The sequence below is a fragment of the Phoca vitulina genome, unplaced genomic scaffold (assembly GCF_004348235.1).
Source record: "Phoca vitulina isolate PV1807 unplaced genomic scaffold, GSC_HSeal_1.0 scaffold3, whole genome shotgun sequence".
Taxonomy (NCBI): domain Eukaryota; kingdom Metazoa; phylum Chordata; class Mammalia; order Carnivora; family Phocidae; genus Phoca; species Phoca vitulina.
In genome coordinates, this window is record NW_022589706.1 from 46530722 (window position 1) to 46551431 (window position 20710).

Below are 20710 nucleotides of genomic sequence, written 5' to 3' on the forward strand. Positions count from 1 at the left end.
CTTTCTCTGATTGACTTATTTTGCTCAGCATAATACCCTCCAGTTCTGTCCAGTTGTTGCAAATGGCAAGATTTCATTCCTTTTGATGGCTGCATAATATTCCATTGTATATAAATATACCACATCTTCTTTATCCATTCATCTGTCGATGGACATGTTGGCTCTTTCCGTAGTTTGGCTATTGTGGACATTGATGCTATAAACATCAGGGTGCACGTACCCCTTCAGATCTCTACATTTGTGTTTTTGGGGTAAATACCCAATAGTGCAATTGCTGGGTCATAACGTAGCTCTATTTTCAACTTTTTGAGGAACCTCCATACTGTTTTCCAGAGTTACTGCACCAGCTTGCATTCCCAGCAACAGTGTAGGAGGGTTCCCCTTTTTCTGCATCCCCGCCAATATCTGTCATTTCCTGACTTGTTAATTTTAGGGTTTCAAAATTAAGATCCTGAAGGCTCAGCCAGCATTACCTTAATCCTCAAACCAGGAAAAGACCCTATCAAAAAGGAGAATTTCAGACCGATATCCCTGATGAATATGGATTCCAAAATTCTCAACAAAATCCTAGCTAATAGGATCCAACAATACATTAAAAGGATCATCCACCACGATTAAGTGGGATTTATCCTGGGGATGCAAGTGTGGTTCAACATTTGCAAATCAATCAATGTAATAGAACACATTAATAAGAGGAGAGAGAAGAAACATATGATCCTCTCGATTGATGCCTAAAAAGTATTTGATAAAATACATCATCCTTTCCTGATTAAAACTCTTCAGAGTACAGGGATAGAGGGAACATTCCTGAAGTTCGTAAAATCCATCTATGAAAAACCCACAGCAAATATCATCCTCAATGGGGAGAAGCAGAGAGCCTTTCCCTTAAGATCAGGAACCCGTCATGGATGCCCACTCTGACCACTATTGTTCAACATAGTACTAGAAGTCCTAGCAACAGCAATCAGACAACAAAAAGAAATAAAAGGTATTCAAATTGGCAAAGAAGTCAAACTCTCTCTTTTAAGATGACATGATACTTTATGTGGAAAACCCAAAAGACTCCACCCCCAAATTACTAGAACTCATACAGCAATTCAGTAATGTGGCAAGATACAAAATCAATGCACAGAAATCAGTTGCTTTCTTTTTTTTTTTTTTTTTAAAGATTTTATTTATTTATTTGAGAGAGAGAGAGAGAATGAGAGAGAGAGAGCATGAGGTGGGGAGGGTCAGAGGGAGAAGCAGACTCCCCGCCCAGCAGGGAGCCTAATGTGGGACTTGATCCCGGGACTCCAGGATCATGACCTGAGCCGAAGGCAGTCGCTTAAGCAACTGAGCCACCCAGGCGCCCAGTTGCTTTCTTATACACTAACAATGCAACTGTAGAAAGAGAAAATTAGAGAATCGATTCCATTTACAATAGCACCAAAAACCATAAGATACCTCGGAATAAACCTAACCAAAGAAGTGAAGGATCTATACACTAGGAACTACAAAACACTCATGAAAGAAATTGAAGAAGACACAAAAAGATGGAAAAACAGTCCATGCTCATGGATCGGAAGAATAAACATTATTAAAATATCTATGCTACCCAGAGCAATCTATGTCTTCAGTGCCATCCCGATCAAAATTCCAATGACATTTCTCAAATTGCTGGAACAAACAATCCTAAAATTTGTATGGAATCAGAAAAGACCCCGAATCACCAAGAAAATGTTGAAAAAGAAAAACAAAGTTGGGGGCATCACGTTGCCTGATTTCAAGCTATATTACAAAGCAGTGATCACCAAGACATCATGGTACTGGCACAAAAACAGACATATAGACCAATGGAACAGAATAGAGAGCCTGGATATGGACCCTCAACTCTATGGTCAAATAATCTTCAACAAAGCAGGAAAAATATGCAATGGAAAAGAGACAGTCTCTTCAATAAATGGTGTTGGGAAAATTGGACAGCTGTATACAGAAGAATGAAACTCGACCATTCTCTAACACCATACACAAAGATAAACTCAAAATGGATGAAAGACTTCAATGTGAGACAGGAATCCATCAAAATCCTAGAGGGTAACATAGGCAGTAACCTCTTTGACATTGGCCACAGCAACTTCTTCCAAGATACATCTCCAAAGGCTACTGAAGCAAAAGCAAAAATGAACTTTTGGGACTTCATCAAGATAAAAAGCTCTGCACAGCAAAGGAAACAGTCAACAAAACAAAAAGGCAACCCACAGAATGGGAGAAAATATTTGCAAATGACACTATAGACAAAGTGCTGATTTCCAAGATCTATAAAGAACTTCTCAAACTCAACACCCAAAAAACAAATAATCAAATCAAAAAATGGGCAGAAGACATGAACAGACACTTCTCCAAAGAAGACATACAAATGGCTAACAGACACATGAAAAAATGTTCATCACCATTAGCCATCAGCTAAATCCAAATCAAAACCACATTGAGATACCACCTTACACCAGTTAGAATGGCAAAAATTGACAAGGCAAGAAACAACAAATGCTGGAGAGGTTGTGGAGAAGTGGGAACCCCCTTACACTGTTGGTGGGAATGCAAGTTGGTACAGCCACTCTGGAAAACAGTGTGGAGGTTCCTCAAAAATTAAAAATAGAGCTACCCTATGACCCAGCAATTATACTACTGGGTATTTACCCCAAAGACACCGATGTAGTGAAAAGAAGAGCCATATACACCCCAGTATTCATAACAGCAATGTCTGCAATAGCCAAACTGTGGAAAGAGCTGAGATGCCCTTCAACAGATGAGTGGATAAAGAAGACATGGTCCATATATACAATGGAATACTACTCAGCCATCAGAAAGCATGAATGCCCAACTTTTGCATCAACATGGGTGGGACTGGAGGAGATTATGCTAAGTGAAATAAGTCAAGCAGAGAAAGTCAATTATCATATGGTTTCACTTATTTGTGGAACATAAGGACTAGCCTGGAGGACATTAGGAGAAGAGAGGGAAAAATGAAGGGGGTTGGAAATCGGAGGGGGAGACGAACCATGAGAAATTATGGACTTCAAGAAACAAACTGAGGGTTTTAGAGGGGAGGGGGGTCGGGGGATGGGTTAGCCCAGTGATGGGTATTAAGGAGGGCACATACTGCATGGAGCACTGGGTGTTATACGAAAACAATGAACCATGGATCACCACATCAAAAACTGAAGATGTATTGTATGGTGACTAACATACATCTAACCTACATGTTACATTATGTAACATAACATAATAAAATTAAATTAAATTAAAAAAATAAAATTTCAAAATTAGGGAAGCAATCTTCTTCCAGCATTACCTTTTTTTTGTTTGTTTGTTTTTTAAGATTTGACATTTCTTGGGGCCCCTGTGTGGCTCAGTTGTTAAGCTGAGTTCGTGATCCCTTCAGCTCAGGTCATGATCCCAGGGTCCTGGGATAGAGCCCCACATCGGGCTCCCTGCTCCACGGGAGCCTGCTTCTCCCTCTCCCAGTCCCCCTTCTTGTGTTCCCTCTCTCGCTGTGTCTCTCTCTGTCAAATAAATAAATAAAATCTTAAAAAATATATATTTGACATTTCTCTCTATGTATATACATCTCTCAACATATATAAGTTAACTATTTTGAAATATACTTAAGAAAAAGAAAGTTGGATATATCCTGTCAACTCCTTTTAAGAATCAAGAGAGCATCTGCAACACCACACAGAATAAAATTTACTAACATTAATGTAAAATAAAATTTTAATTATTTTTAACTAATGAATTCAACATTAAGCAATTCTGGAAAATCATTCAATTTGTGTGTATGCTTGCGTAGGCACATGTGTTTCAGTATGCCACAAAGTCTTGATGGTTAGACTATGAATATTCATCTATAGTAGTATAGCATAGTACCTGATAATTTAACTTGATTAATGAGTATTTGTTGAATTAAATGGAATTAAATAATTTTTGTTACTCAAGTAGCAAAAAACAAAAAAAAAGAGATTTTCTTAAAGATACAATTAAAAAGACAAAAAAAAATTAAACTATTATTTTGTGAGATAATCATGTGGAAACTTTTTTTTTTTTTTAAAGATTTTATTTATTTATTTGACAGAGAGAGAGACACAGCGAGAGAGGGAACACAAGCAGGGGGAGTGGGAGAGGGAGAAGCAGGCTTCCCGCGGAGCAGGGAGCCCGATGTGGGGCTCGATCCCAGGACCTGGAATCATGACCTGAGCCGAAGGCAGACGCTTAACGACTGAGCCACCCAGGCGCCCCTCATGTGGAAACTTATAAAAAATTTCCTGTGAAACAAAATTTTTTAGATTACCAAATATTATTTGGCTTCAAATTGTAATGATTCTTTCTTTATTGAAGAAAGCAATCTGTGGAATAAAATTGTTATAATGATGTATACAGTATGCTTAGCAAAGAAGAGATGTTTTGAAAATCTGATTAAATTTTAAATGGCTTAAATATGACTCATAAAAATTCACTCTTTTCCTGAAATATTTTGCATGAGGTTCATCAAGGATGTGGTTAACTAACAGATCTCTTTTGCTATTTCTAGCTCAGGGAGACCCATATAGTCTACTTTTTTGCGTCAGTTGGCACATTCATTAGAATTTTTTCAATGACCAGAACATCAATATTAACAGGATTTATTAATTTATCTCAATCTTGAAATCTAATTGTAATATGAAAAAACTGGTGAGATTTTTGCCCACTATTGAAGGGTCTTACTGGATTGTGGGGTGATTAGATTTCTAGAAGGGAAATAGCCACTTAATCCCCATAGCTTTCACAAAATGTAACCTAAGTGAATAACCTGCCAACTTGTTCCATATATTTATCTAAATTCTTGATAAGACTCATAATTTCTGTTGCTGAGGAAACTATTATAGAAAGAATATTAGCTACTTCTAGAGTTAGCAGTGGAGAGCTTTTTAAAGAAAAACATTCTGCCACTTCTTCCCTTGGTTACATTTATCATTTTTCTAGCTTCTTTCACAGAGAGATCAGGGAATTCTACAGCCTTGTCCAGAAGGCTCCTTTCAGATTGCCTAGAGGATACTCATTATTCTATACTATATGTCATAAATCTTTCCACTGTGTTATCTTTGCTTTGAGTTATTCTCCTTGAACCTTTCAAAGTTTATCATTGTTTATGTCCCCCTGGCCTTTTGGCAAAGAATTATATGCATTTCAACTGTCACAATAAATTATACATCCCTTTATGGGTCTGAAACTGCAATTGGTTTGCTAATTCCATTGCCTTTTCTTGCTTCTCTCTCCCTTTCCACCATTGCCCCATCCCAGGCTCTCTCTGGGAACTCAGAGACAAGTAGTCCAATAAATTATAAACATCATTGAAACTTTGTATGGTGTTACCAACTAATAGATAACACAGGTCATGAGTAAAATGACTTGGTTTGTCTTTCAGAAAATTCCTTTATGACACAGAATGAGTGCATGAATTATACTTCAATTGACTGTCATTCACTTTTTACTTCAGTTCATATATTACTAATTCTTAGATCAGTCTCACAGGAGAAAATTCCATTGGCAATTTCAAACCATATTTGCATTCATTCCTCTTATTTGTATTAAGTGTTGTTTTTAATTTAACTGTTGATCTTACATGGCACCAGGTGACATTAGACAGGGATTTCAATCTTTATAACCAATTGGGAACTATGCATAGACTTATAGCAATATAATTCATTACATAATTTCTAAAACTAACTTTCAAGTTCATTCTCTATATGTTAATGAGGACTAATGATAGCATTTCTGAAGTAAAATACACAGGTATTATTTGAATTTCTGCCTAAAAAATAATTTAAAAATATGACTCAGTAAAATAGAGGCAATGGAGATTAGTGGTTTGAGTGCAGGTTACAGAGTCATATTCCCTGAGTTTGAATTCCAGCTCTGCCACTTATTAGCTATGTGACACTGAGCAAGTTATCTAATCTTTTTCAAAGAATTTCATCTGTAAAATGAAAAGTAAAATACTACTAGATGATCATAAAGTTGTTGTAAGTAGTTTTAAATATTTGCTGAACAGAAATATCTTAGGATATTCATAACAAAGAGTGACTATTTGATAAAAGTTAGCTATATTTATTTTCCTTATTATGAATGTTAATGCAAGGGAACTAGAATAAGACATACAAAGATATTATGAGGCACAATATTTGATAGCAAAAGCTCAACTTTGATATCAGCTATAATCTTTCAATTTAAAAAAATGAGAGTATAATTAAGAAAAATCAGGGATTCTCATCAAGAACAAAAAGGCATTTATATCTTGATAATTTAGTGAATTTTATAAAGATAGATTATTCCAAGAAATGTAAAGAGACATGAGCAAACATCAGGGTGAAGGAATAGGGATACTCTGCCTAAGTGACAATTTAAACTTAATAAATAATTTTTTAAAGCAATTCAAATATCCAAGAAACAAAAAATAGTGATGCTATAATCATTGGCAGAAAGTATGAAATTTAACAAAAAGAAATTCATTTGAAGGAGAATTAGAGGTTTTAAGTATCAAGGAACAGTTATGCAGAGAAAAAATCTTATAGGTTTTAGAAGTAGATTTTCCAAAAAGACAGAGGATCATAGGGGAAGGGAGGGAAAAATGAAACAAGATGAAACCAGAGAGGGAGACACACCATAACAGACTCTTAATCTCAGGAAACAAACTGGATTGTTGAGTGGAGGGGGGTGGGAGGGATGGGGTGGCTGGGTGATGCACATTGGGGAGGGTATGTGCTATGGTGAGCACTGTTAATTGTGTAAGACTGATGAATCACAGACCTGTACTCCTGAAACAAATAATATATTATATGTTAATAAAAAAAAAGAAATAAATGAATTTCTGCAGCCCAGGGATGGTAATGGAAGCTAACAGAGTTATGTTTTTGAGGTATAATGCTTGAAGAGCACAAGGATACTAATAATTGACACACCTAGATTTGGGGAAAGAAGAGAAAACAATAACAAGATAAACATCACAAGGAAAGAGCTTTTCTTTTCATTTTCCTTGCCCTTCATGGTTTCCTCTAATTTTCTTAAACACAATTGTTTATCAATTTTGACATATATGTTACTAGTCCATAAAAAATTGATGAGTAGAAAGATTCCATGGAATATCATCCTAATTTCATGGTGGTATTATTTCTGACTTTTTTGGCTTACAGCATCTATTTTGGGTTTTGCACCCAATTTTAACAAGTGTGTGTCGGGGGGTGGGAGGGAGGAGGGTGTTCTTCCATTACAACCTATGCTTGGGACACCACCATGGTGTCCTACAATTTAACTAAATTCTGACACTATCTACCTGGAAGTACCAGCAGATTCCACAGGTTAAGAGTTCAGTCCTACAAAACTGCTTTTCCATTACTTCAGACACCAGTTGCAAGCCCAGGTTGTCACCTGTGCTTCTGACCAACCTCCTATAAAACAAAGTTTCCCAAGACCCCTTCCTCAGGTATCATTAATTTGCAAGAGCTTCTAACAGAACTCAGAGAAATATTTTACTTATTAGATGACAAGTTTATTATGAAAGGATATAACTCAGGAACAGTCAGGTGGAAGAGATGAATACAGCAAGGATGGAGAAATGCCTCAGAGTTTCCATGCTTTGTCTGAAAAAAAACCATACTCCCTGAATCTCCACATATTCTCCAGAAGCTCTCTGAATCCAGTCTTGTTGGCTGTTGACAATTGATTCAAACTTTAGACCGTTCCCCTCCCCAGAGGCCTGGGGGTGAGACTGAAAGTTCCAAACCTCCTGGCAACAAGCCCCCATTCTTAGGTGTAGTCCAAAATTTACCTCATTAACAATAAAAGACCTTTGTTGCTGTCATTACTTAGGATATTCCAAGGTTTTTAGGAGCTCTGTGCCAGAAACTAGGATGAAAACCAAACATACATTTCTTATTATAAATAAAAACATCACAGCATCCTAATTTATTTTGATAATTTAAAAAGAAACATGATCTAGAAACACTAAAAAGCATTTACTATGTATAATTTTCTAAAAAAAAACAAGTATTCAAATTGTAGTGTCAAATAAGGATCCAAAATATTTATGAGGAATTATCTAGAAAGAAATTATTCATCAAGTGTTTGGTACAAATGCTCACATTAATCAAAATCTTACATAGTTAATCTCATCAATTATATACAAACTTTGATATAAGCTTTGAAAATATAAATACTGATGTAACTTGAAAAACATTTAGTAAATGTTATGTGATTTGTTACTACATAAAGATTGAATCTCATTCAGTATTCTTCAAATGTTCATTGGATTTTATACCTCACCCAACTTTAAAACTGTGGATTTGTGGATGAACAAACCTTTTAGAGTCTCTAAACATAAGAGAATTTTAAATAAAAATTACAGCAGAATAAATGATATAGAAACAAAGAACAGTAGAACAGAATAACAAAACTAAGAGCTGGTTCTTCAAAAGAATTAATAAAATGAATAAATCCCTAGCCAGACTTATCAAAAAGAAAAGAGGAAGGACCCAAATAAATAAAATCACAAATGGAAGAGGAGAGATCACAACTAACATGACAGAAATACAAACAATTTTAAGAGAAAATTATGAAAAATTATATGCCAACAAACTGGGCCATCTGGAAGAAATAGATAAATTCCTAGAAACATACAAACTACTAAAACACAAACAGGAAGAAATAGAAAATTTGAACAGACCCATAACCAGCAAAGAAATGGAATCAGTAATCAAAACTCTCCCAACAAAAGTCCTGGGTGAGATGGCTTCCCAGGGAAATTTTACCAGACATTTAAAGAAGAGTTAATACCTATTCTCCAACTGTTCAAAAAAAAATAGAAATGGAAGGAAAACTTCCAAACTCCTTCTATGAGACCAGCATTACCTTGATTCCAAAACCAGACAAAGACCCCATTAAAAAGGAGAATTACAGGCAAATACCAATGATGAACATGGATGCAAAAATTCTCAACAAGATACTAGCAAATCAAATCCAACAGTACATTAAAAGAATTATTCACCATGGTCAAGTGGGATTTATTCTTGGTCTGCATGGCTGGTTCAATATTCACGAATCAATCAACATGATATGCCACATTACTAAAGAAAGGATAAGAACCATATGATCATCTCAGTAGATGCAGAAAAAGCATTTGACAAAATACAACATCCATTCTTGATAAAAAACCCTCAACAAAGTAGGGACAGATGGAATATACCTCAATATCATAAAGGTCATATGTGAAAGACCAAAAGCTAATATCATCCTCAATGGAGAAAAACAGAGCGCTTTTCCCTTATGGTCAGGAACAAGACAGGGATGTCCACTCTCACCGCTATATTTAACACAGTACTGGAAGTCTTAGCCTTAGCAGTCAGACAACAAAAAGAAATAAAAGACATCCAAATCATCAAGGAAGAAGTCAAACTTTCACTATTTGTAGAGGACATGATACTCTATATAGAAAGCCTGAAAGTCTCCACCAAAAATTGCTAGAACTAATACATGAGTTTAACAAAGTCACAGGATATAAAATCAATGTACAGAAATCTGTTGTATTTCTATACACCAATAATGAAGCAGCAGAAAAAGAAATCAAGCAATTGATTCTATTTGGAATTGAACCACAGACCATAAGATACTAAGAATAAACCTAACCAAAGAGGTAAAAGATCTGTACTCTGAAAACTATAGGACACTTATGAAAGAAATTGAAGGGACACAAAAAAATGGAAAAACATTCCATGCTCAGGGATTGGAAAAACATTGTTAAAATGTCTATCCTATCCAAAGCAATCTACACATTTAATTCAATCCATACCAGAACTAATCTTCTGACAGATCAGGAAAGAATACCCAATGGAAAAAGTCTCTTCAACAAATGGTTTTGGGAAAACTGGACAGCCACATGCAGAAGAATGAAACTAGACTACATACAAAAACAAATTCAAAATTGATTAAAGACCTAAATGTGAGACAGGAAACCATCAAAATCCTAGAGGACAACACAGAGAGCAACCTCTTTGACCTTGGCTGGAGCAACTTCTTACTAGGTAAGTCTCTGGAGGGAAAGGAAACAAAAGTAAAGGTGAACTATTGGGACTTTATCAAAATAAAAAGCTCAGCACAACAAAGGAAACAATCAACAAAACTAACAGGCAACATAGAGAATGGGAGAAGATATTTGCGAAAGGCATATCTGATAAAGGGTTGGTGTCCAAAATCTACAAAGAATTTACCAAACTCAACGCCCAAAAAAATAATAATCCAGTTAAGAAATGGGCAGAAGATATGAATACACATTTTTCAGAAGACATCCAGATGGCTAATAGACACATGAAAAATGCTCAACATCACTTATCATCAAGGAAGTACAAATTAAAACCATGATAAGATACCACCTCACACCTGTCAGAATGACTAAAATTAACAACACAAGAAACAACAGATGTTGGCGAGGATGTGGAGAAATGTGAATGATCTTAACACTGTTGGTGGGAATGCAAACTGGTGTAGGCACTCTGGAAAACAGTATGGAGGTTCCTCAAAAAGTTAAAAAAAGAGCTACTGTATGACCCAGCAATTGCACTACTAGGTTTTTAATCCAAAGGATACAAAAATACAGATTTGAAAGGGTACATGCACCCTGATGTTTATAGCAGCATTATCAACAATAGCCAAACTTTGGAAAGAGCCCAAATGTCCACCAGGTGGGCTAAAGAAGATGTGGTATATATATATAAAATGGAATATTACTCATCCCTCAAAAAGAATGAAATCTTGCCATTTGCAACAAGGTGGATGGAGGTAGGGTGTGCTATGCTAAATGAAAAAAGTCAGAGAAAGATAGATACCATATGATTTCACTCATATGTGGAATTTAAGAAACAAAACATATGAACAGAGAGGGAGAAACAAACCATGAGACTCTTAAAGATAGAGAACAAACTGTGGGTTGATGGAAGGAAGGCAATGAGGGATGGGTTAGATGGGTGATGGGTATTAAAAGGGGCACTTTTGATCAGCACTGGGTGTTGCATGTAGGTGATGAATCATTGAATTCTCCTGAAGCCAATATTGCACAGTATGTTCACTAACTAGAATTTAAATAAAAATTAATATAGATGATATTATTTTATTATATTTATTTATTTATATTTATATTTATTTATTATTTATTTTATTATATATATATTATATTTATTTATATTATTTATTAAATAAATAAATTTTTTTAAAGAGAGTTTTATTTGAGCCTAAGTTAGGATAGTTGCCCAGGAAACATGCTCTTCACAGGGAAGAAAGTGCTCTGGAAAATGAAGAGTTTTTATAGGGTTATATATTTTGTACTTCTTGTAAAATCTCAAAGGATTATAGATTAGCATATACGCAGAAATCACAAATTTTAGTGTTAAGGGATGCAGGCAGTAGGAGCATTGATTGATATCTTATGGACAAGACGGTTTTCCTTTAGGCTACTAATTTAAAAAGCAAGTGTACAAGGTATGCTTGGTGGGCCATTAATCAGCCTTTTGGTTTAAATGAAGTTTATACACAGTCCTGTTAACTTAGGAAGAAATATAAAATGGCTTCCCTTGATCTTTAGAGAGTTTTTCCTATCATGCATTTTAATTATAACTATGGTATTTACGTCCACCAAACAATCACAGAAGTCGTCATTCATAGTAAGTGGTTGAAGGCTAGTTCTTTTTAGAGATTATGCATGAAATGGTAATGGTATTCAGAGCACCTTATCTTGTTGTGATTGCAAATCACTTTTAGCTACAAAACCAGTAAAAGTTTTTAAAGATTTGAAAAAAAAGGTGTTTTTTTTAAACTATTTAGATGAAATCCTACCTTTATACAACTTTGTACAGCAAAAGTATTGTCTAATCTCTGCTTTAGATTCCTTGGCTTCCTCCCTAAAACAAGTAATGACAGAGTTCTGAAAGAATATATTCACTAGACATTTGCTTTAAAAAATCTTTAAATTCTTTTTATCAAAATAACTTCTATTTTATCCATGCTATTCATCCATTGCTTTTCTAAGGAGGTCTAGATTATAAGAGTCTAAATACTTTTGAGTATGATAAAGCATAACAAAATAACTTGTAACATTTGGGCAGAATTTTTCCACTATAATTTACTTGTTATTCTGGCAAACATTTTGATTGTTGATTGATTAAATCCACAAAATGGAATATATCATTACAGATTTAAATTAGTATATACACAGTTGGCCCTGGCTTTTTATAAGTTCTATTATGTTCTAAAAATATTAGCTATTATTCTAATAAAGTCATATTGTACACCAAAAGATAATTAACTTAAATTTAAAATAAAGAAATCATGGAATAGTTATTGATTTAAGTAACATGAAATAAGGTAATGCTACTCAGCTTGAATATGTAATAGAGTTGTTTTTTGTTTTGTTTTGTTTTTAAGATTTTATTTATTTGACAGGGAGCAAGACAGAGATAGATCATGAGCAGGGAGGAGGGGTAGAGTGAGAAGCAGACTCCCCGCTGATCAGGGAGCCCAATGTGGGACTCCACCTAGGACCCCGGGATCATGACCTGAGCCAAAGGCAGATGCTTAACCATCTGAGCCACCCAGGTGCCCCAAGTTTGTTTTTTAACATGGATTTTTTTTAATCCCTTGAAATCTTAGAAAATATTCACATAGTTTTAGTCACAGTGTCACCTAGATTTCTAGGATTCTTAATTTTTCAGCTTCACTTTAACAAGGTTTAATTCTTCTGCACAACCTTTATGAGAAAATGAGAGTAAACAGAGCATGACTTATAGGGCCGTGAGCATGGTCTCTGAGACTTTCTAGGAGAGGCTTCAAAATACAAGCAAGAACAATCATCACAAGTGTGAATAAAGACATGTGTGGAGGTACAGAAAGACTAGGAGAGTATTGCAGCTGAGGCATTTCATAAATTTTTGATGATTAAAAATGAGAAGACGATAAATAGATGAAAGTGTATATGTGTGCATATGTATAATTTAAAGTTTTATTAGAATCTCTTTTTCATGAAACCATTGCTATTTCCCTCTTATTTTAACAACTAATATTTTAATTGTGGTTTCCTTCCCATTCTATTTCTTCACCAGTCTGGTTGCCATGGTATCACCAGGGTAATCTAAAAGATGACTCTTTTTTTTTTTTTTTTAATTTTTATTTTTTTATTTGACAGAGAGAGACACAGCGAGAGAGGGAACACAAGAAGGGGGAGTGAGAGAGGGAGAAGCAGGCTTCCCGCTGAGCAGAGAGCCTGATGCGGGGCTCAGTCCCAGGATCCTGGAACCATGACCTGAGCCAAATGCAGACACTTAACGACTGAGCCACCCAGGCGCCCCAAAGATGACTCTTATAACAAAAGTGAACTAAAATTTATAAACCCTGGAAGAGGGTAAGATAGTCATTTTACAGGGCAAGAAAATCACAGTAAAGAAAATTCAAAAATAGAACTAAGAAAAATGTAAAGCTGACACAAAGAGAAATAGTAGGGAGACCAGAAATCAAGATCAGTCAAAACACCTAAGAGAACAAAGAATAGAGATGAAAGACAGGTAAGGAGAACTCTCCCTCCAGGAAACCCAGTCTTCTGATGACTCTGTTTCTTTCTTTACAAGATTAACAATTCTTATTATAACTGCAGGGCTTGCAAATAAACAGCATCAGAAGTATTGTAATAAAAAAATTTATTCTGTGTCAGAAAGTAAAGAAATAAGTTTGTAAAAAATCTAACAATTGTAGTTACATATATAAGATTACTATTATTTGAATATATTTATGAAATTCAACAAGATATCCAATGCTATTGTGTGTTAAATATGCTAAACATCAACATAAAATATTAAAGCAATCAACATATAATTTTGTTTTGTTTCATTTTTACCATTGTAAAATTGTTAGTGTTAGCACTTTATCCTTGCCTTTTATTATTTGGTAGATACATTAAACATAATGTCCAATTTAATTGACTTACAGAAAATTCTCTGTAATGTAATATAGCAAAAAAATGTTTTTGTGCTTTGTAAAACTGAAATACCAGTAAGTTTTTGAGATAAAGTATAATGGACAAAAATTGCCTGAATACTATATTTTTTATTAAAGTGTAATTTACACATAATACACGATTTTCAGGTGTACAATATACTGACTCAACACCTACATATATTATGAAATGATCACCTCAATAAGTTACTATCTGTCACCATACGTTTTTATATTGAGTATATTTCCTATGCTGTATACCACATTCCCATGTGTTATTTATTTCATAAATGGATGATTGTACTTCTTAATATCTTTCACCTATTTTATCCATCTCCCTATTCCCCTACCCTCAGGCAATCATTAGTTTGTTTTCTGTATTTGTGAGTCTCTTTCTGTTTTCATTTGTTGATTCATTTGTTTTGGTTTTAAGAGTCCGTATGTAAGTAAAGTCATATGATATTTGTCTTCCTCTGCCTTATTTCGCTTAACATAATACTCTCTAGTTCTATCTATGTTGTTACAAACAGATATTCTTTTTTATGGCTGAGTAATATTCCAGCATGTGTGTGTGTGTGTCTGTGTGTGTACCCTATCTTTTTATCCATCATCTATTGATGGACACTTAGGTGGACACTTATGCTTTCATATCTTGGTTATTGTAAATAACGCTCTCATAAACATAAGGGATGCATTCATTTTTTGAATTAGTGTTTTGATTTTATTTGGTTAAATACCCACAAGTGGAATTGTTGGATCATATGGCAGTTCTATTTTTAATATTTTACAGAATCTCCATGCTGTTTTCCACAGTGGCTGTACCAATTTACATTTCCACCAACAGTGCACAAGGATTCCCTTTTCCCACATCTTCACCAACACATTTTCTTTCTTGTCTTTTTGAAAATAACCATTCTGAGAGATGTGAAATGATACCTCATTGTGGTATTAATTTGCATTTCCTTCATGATTAGTGATATTGAGCATTTTTTCATGTTGTCCACATAAAATATGGTATAATAAATACAATTATTTGAATATTATTTTTCTTTAAGTGATGGGTATACTTTATAAAATAACACTCATTTTATAATAATGAAAAGACCACAATTTACATATAGTTGTTAAAGATTAGATATATGGCTAGGAAAATAAATAAAATAATAGTCATCAAGAAATCATTAAGTTTAGGGCACCTGGGTGGTTCATTTGGTTAAGCCACTGCCTTTTACTTGGGTCATGATCCTGGAGTCCCGGGATCGAGGTCCTCATTGGGCTCCCTGATCAGTGGGGAGTCTGCCTCTCCCTCTTACCCTCCCCCCTCTTTTGTCCTTTCCTTCTCTCTCAAATAAATAAATAAAATCTTAAAAAAAATCCTCTAAAGAAAGCATTAAGTCTAAAAAAAAAAAGAAATCACTAAGTCTAAAAAAAAGAAATCATTAAGTCTTGATATAGCTTTTAAAACTAATCACATTATTGTCACATTTTTTTTTACATTTTATTTATTTATTTATTTATTTGTTTGTTTATTTATTTAGAGAGCCTGAGGGGCAGAGAGAGAGGAAGAGACTCCCAAGTAAGCTCCACGCTAAGCACGGAGTCCAACCCTGGGCTCAATCCCACAACCCTGAGATCATAACCTGAGCAAAAACCAATAGTCCAATGCTCAACCGATTGAGCCACCCAGATGCCCGTCTTATTTTTAATTATCCAGTTCAGAAACTGGACATTTCTAAGATTTTCTGCAAACTACTTATTATTAGAAATAGGCTCTAGACCACATATAGGACTTCTGGCTCAAAAATTTTTAAGATTTCTTGTAATTGTTATGTATATCTATATATATATATTGCAAACTGTCATACAAGCAGTCATAGACTTACACATCAAGGTAATTGCACATTCCTTCTACACATGCATTAGCCCTTAATTCATTTCCTCTTTTTCAGACAATAGTAGAAATCATATTTTTATTACATTGTCATTAATTTAAATACAACCATTTTCTTGCAACTTTCTACTTTATAGTAAAAGCATTATTTTCAAATGTCTTCTCACTTATTACTACAATCTAAACTTTCTGAAACGACCTCATTAAATAAGTTTAGCCTAAGTCTTTCCAAAGATGACAATAATTATTAGTTTGAGAACGATATTTTATGCGAAGATAGGAATAACACAAACAACTGCATTAGTATGCAAATAAACAGGAAATATTTGTGTAAATAATCAGGATAGTATGGTTAACATAAGTAATGTGATGAGGCACAAATTTGGAGTTTGGAAAAGTTCTCCCTAATTTAGAAAGTACTGGCAAAAATATACAGGGAAATTTATTTTCATTCTAAAAGTTAGAGAATCAATTCCATGACAGATCTCTGCACTTGTTTTTTTCTCTTTTCCTTACCATAATCCCTCCTGGTTCATTTCTGCATATTTAAATCCTACATGTGTTTGAGGTAAATATTAGAACCTACCTTCCCAAAGAATTTTAAACAGGTTAAGCATATTTTAAATAATTATATTTCATACTATATATGCTATCTGTTCCTATTAAAAATTCTACCTACTTTATTTTTAAACTGATGCATTAAATTGCGAGCTTTAAGATTTTCAGAAAAGAAATATTGTTCAAATAAATACAAGAGATTGAAAATGCTCACTAGCAAAAACCATACAATGTACAACACAAAGAATGAACTCTGATGTAAACTATGGACCTTGGGAAATAATGATTTGTCAATGTAGGTTCATGAATTGTAACAACTGTACTACTCTGATGTGAAATGTTGGTGGGAGAGTCTGTGCATGTGTGAAAGCAGAGGGTATATAAGAACTCTGTGTATTTTCTGCTTAGTTTTGCTATGAATCTAAAACTGCTTTAAAATTAAAGTCTATAAAAAATGCTTCCTAGTAATTATAGACATTTTCATGATGTTTAAGTTATGAGTAAACGTTATTGTAAAATTGTAAAATAAAAATCCAATTTAAATAAACCTCATATAAATATTTCTAAGTAAATAACAAAGACACCTCTTAATGAGGTAAATTTGGCTACTAATAAAATTAAATAGTATAGTTTTAATTTGCTGTAAAAAAATCTCTATGTGAAAGATATTTGACCAGTATAAATACATGGAGTAAAGTTTTTGCTTAATATTTTGCTTACATATAAGTAAATACTTGTTCAAATATGAAGGACAAAATAATTTTGTGAAAAACTAAGAGAATTGTGGATTAGAGTTAGATACGAAAATATAGTCAATAGATATATAGCACATTATTTCTGAGTTTCTTGTAAAAATATGATTTCCATACACTCTTTCCATCATAATATTGAACTTATTCTTACAGATACATTTGAACCAATTTGAGAAAACTGTAACATAAATTCTAAATTATGTATAAAACTTACATGCTTTGTGGAATTTTTGTTTAACATCATGAATAGTAGATGTTTGCACCACCTGAAAAGGAAAAGAAAATATATAGAGAGAATTATTTTAAAAAAGTATTTATTTGTTTGCTATATTTTTAAGAAGAAAACATAATTTAGTAAAGTATAAAATTATTATGAAATAACCAGTGTGTTTTGTTTGACTTTTTATTCATTACTGCTTTGACAACCTTGAAATATTGCATCTGTATGCCTTTTCCTAAAATTTTATTTTTGTATGTAGCAATAATGATGTCATTATATGAGGTTATTAAATGGTCACCTCAAAAATATATTTTTGAATCTTCTTTGTCCATAATATTCAATTTCTGGTTTCCAAACTGGTGAGACTACCAATTAAAATATGAATAAATATACAAGATAGACAGAAGGTAAAAGAGTTTGTAACAGAGAAGCTTCAGTATATGAGGTTGATTTATATGGGCAAAAGAGGAAAATGTTTACTACAGAATATCATCTGAAAAAATATCCTATCCAAGCCCCCTAATTAGTTATGTTATTAAAATTCCCATCTCAAAATGGTAAGTCTATCAAAATTCATGTTAGATATATTAGATATATAATTAGATATATTATTAGTATTTATTCATGTTAGATATATGGATTCATCAGAATTGCAAAATGTATGAGGATGAGAATTCTATTTAAACACCTCAAGCCAATACAACATTTTTTTGACTCTCTGACTTTGTTCATATCAAACTTGCTAACTGAAATTTTTCTCTACCTCTGGTCCCTTTCATTGGCTTATGAAAAAACTCAACAATACTTCAAGATCTTTAACAAAGGACAAATCCATGGCCATGTAAGAAAATATATTTCCTTTCTCTAAACACATATAGAATATTGTGTTCATGATGTATTTTATTGCTACACTAAAGTCTTACAGCTATTTTGAGAGAGTGAAGTGAATAATAAAAGTGCATAAAGGATGGCATATAAAAACACCCCAGGTAATTCTAATTAACATTATTATATTATATTTAATATTTAATTAAATATTAAAAGTATAACAATGAATGCATTGATTTTACCATATTCCTCTCTCTGATTAATAGACCTATAACCAAGGGTGGGCTACATTATTCATAGAATGTTTTTTTTCTAATTTCTTCTATGAATATGGTTTACTAAATAAAAAAGTTCTAAGATTGAAGCACAGAATGATGATATTAATTCCCATTTGGGGAGTGTTGTAAAGAACAGAAGAACCTTAAAGAATCTGTATGAAAATTTCAAATATTTCATAACATTGCTCTTATTTGGAAGAGGTTATAAATATTTATAAAACAGTTTTTAGATAGGGTAATATATATTTATATACTTGAACATATTATACTTCATTTTAATATTGATGATTTAACTCTTATATTTGAATTATATTTTTTAAAACATGGTGCTTTAACATTGTTCTGGTTTTATCTTACCACTACTTAAACACAAAGAAATTTTATATGTTGCTTTCTCTGATAAGGATGCCTAAAATCCATATACTATTTTCTAGAGTATCAATTATTTGTCCACCCCTCATTTCAAGGGCCATCTAATTTGGAAAAACAAGTAATTTTCATGATCAATAGCTCGTTAGAGTTCACTGTTGCTCAGCTCTCACTTGATGAAGGCATATTATTTTGTGTTTACATGCTAGTTGTTCCAACCATCTCTGAAGTCCTTGAGGACAAAGACCTGGTGTTATTGCAGTCTGCGTTTCAACATCCAGTGCACCATATAAAATGTAATAATGTTTAACGTCACTTCTGTTGAAACAAAAAAATAAAGCTGTGAGTGCAAATTCATGTGAAAACAGAAGTTTTTAAATCAGGTATGAAAAATCTTTCTCAAGTAGATTTCTGTGGAAAAGCTATGTTTTCCTAGAATAATTTAAAAGAAAGTGCTGTGAATTGTTTAAGACTGTTGAATCACAGACCTGTACCTCTGAAACAAATAATACATTATATGTTAAAAAAAAAAAAAAAAAGAAAGAAAGAAGAAGATAGCAGGAAGGGAAGAATGAAGGGGGGGAATCGGAAGGGGAGATGAACCATGAGAGACTATGGACTCTGAGAAACAAACTGAGGGTTCTAGAGGGGAGGGGGGTGGGGGGACGGGTTAGCCTGGTGATGGGTATTAAAGAGGGCATGTTCTGCATGGAACACTGGGTGTTGTACGCAAACAATGAATCATGGAACACTACATCAAAAACTAATGATGTAATGTATGGTGACTAACATAACATAATAATAAAAAAATAAAAAAAGTAAATAAAAAATAAAAGAAAGTCTCCTAATTTGATATATGCATTTTTTCTCTGAATTTGCAAATTTTCAAAACTAAGGTTATATTCTCCTGAAGGAAACCTACGTGTGGAAATGGGTTGTTATTGCAAGCTTTTAACAAAGTTTTTAATTTACTTTTTAAAAATTACATTTGACTTTCACATGTTAGAAAAGTGTTGATTTTGAATAAATCTTTGAGAACTGCCCTAGCTGGAGCAATTTTAGTCAAATACAGAAGAAAAAAAAATAATTAACTATTAAATGATTCAGACAGTATTGCTCAATTAGCCACAAGACTGTGCTTGATCAACTCCTCCAGCCCTTCTGTTGTACTCAGAACACAAAGAGAGGAAAATATGATAATTACCAGAGTATGTAAGACTTCTGATTACTAAAATCGATGTCTCTGTAGCTTCATCAGAAAGTTTATTCATAATAACTTACTTTTTAGCCAGTTTTAATACCTCTTAAAAAAGACAAACTATCATCACAATAATTTGTTCACTTTTATAAATCACAATTAATTGTGCAGATGGGAGACATAAGTATTCTGACATCTGAAATCCTGAAATTCTCTTCATTAATGTTTCTTTCTCATTAGAGGAAATTGATCTTAAAATGTTAAATAGACATGGTAAATGGTGTTTGTTAGTTGAATCAAAAATTTACTTCTAATTCCAACTGATCGTGATTGAGTTTTGGGTCACTATTACTTTATCCAACAATTTAAATTGATAGACTTTGAAAAAACTTTTCACATTCAATGGAAATCTAGGATCTGCTTGAATTTGCTGCCTATGCAGATACTGCAATATTACACAGTAAAACTCTTTTTGTACTCTTGCTACTTTTTAGAACTAAATTTCAGCTACTTTCTCAGGAACTCCTTGAAATGAACAGATGTCTTCAGAATGCTGCTTATCCTGTTTAAAGA

The 20710-nt window shown here is 33.4% G+C and overlaps 1 protein-coding gene across 1 annotated transcript in view; it reads right to left on the reverse strand.

The window, feature by feature from the left end:
- The window catches only part of TECRL (trans-2,3-enoyl-CoA reductase like), a 116578-nt gene that overhangs the window by 72461 nt on the left and 23407 nt on the right, over positions 1-20710 (reverse strand). Inside the window, exon 2 of the mRNA XM_032398024.1 lies at positions 17459-17510. Within this exon, the coding sequence (XP_032253915.1) occupies positions 17459-17510 (52 nt within the window). The remainder of the gene's footprint in view (positions 1-17458; positions 17511-20710) is intronic.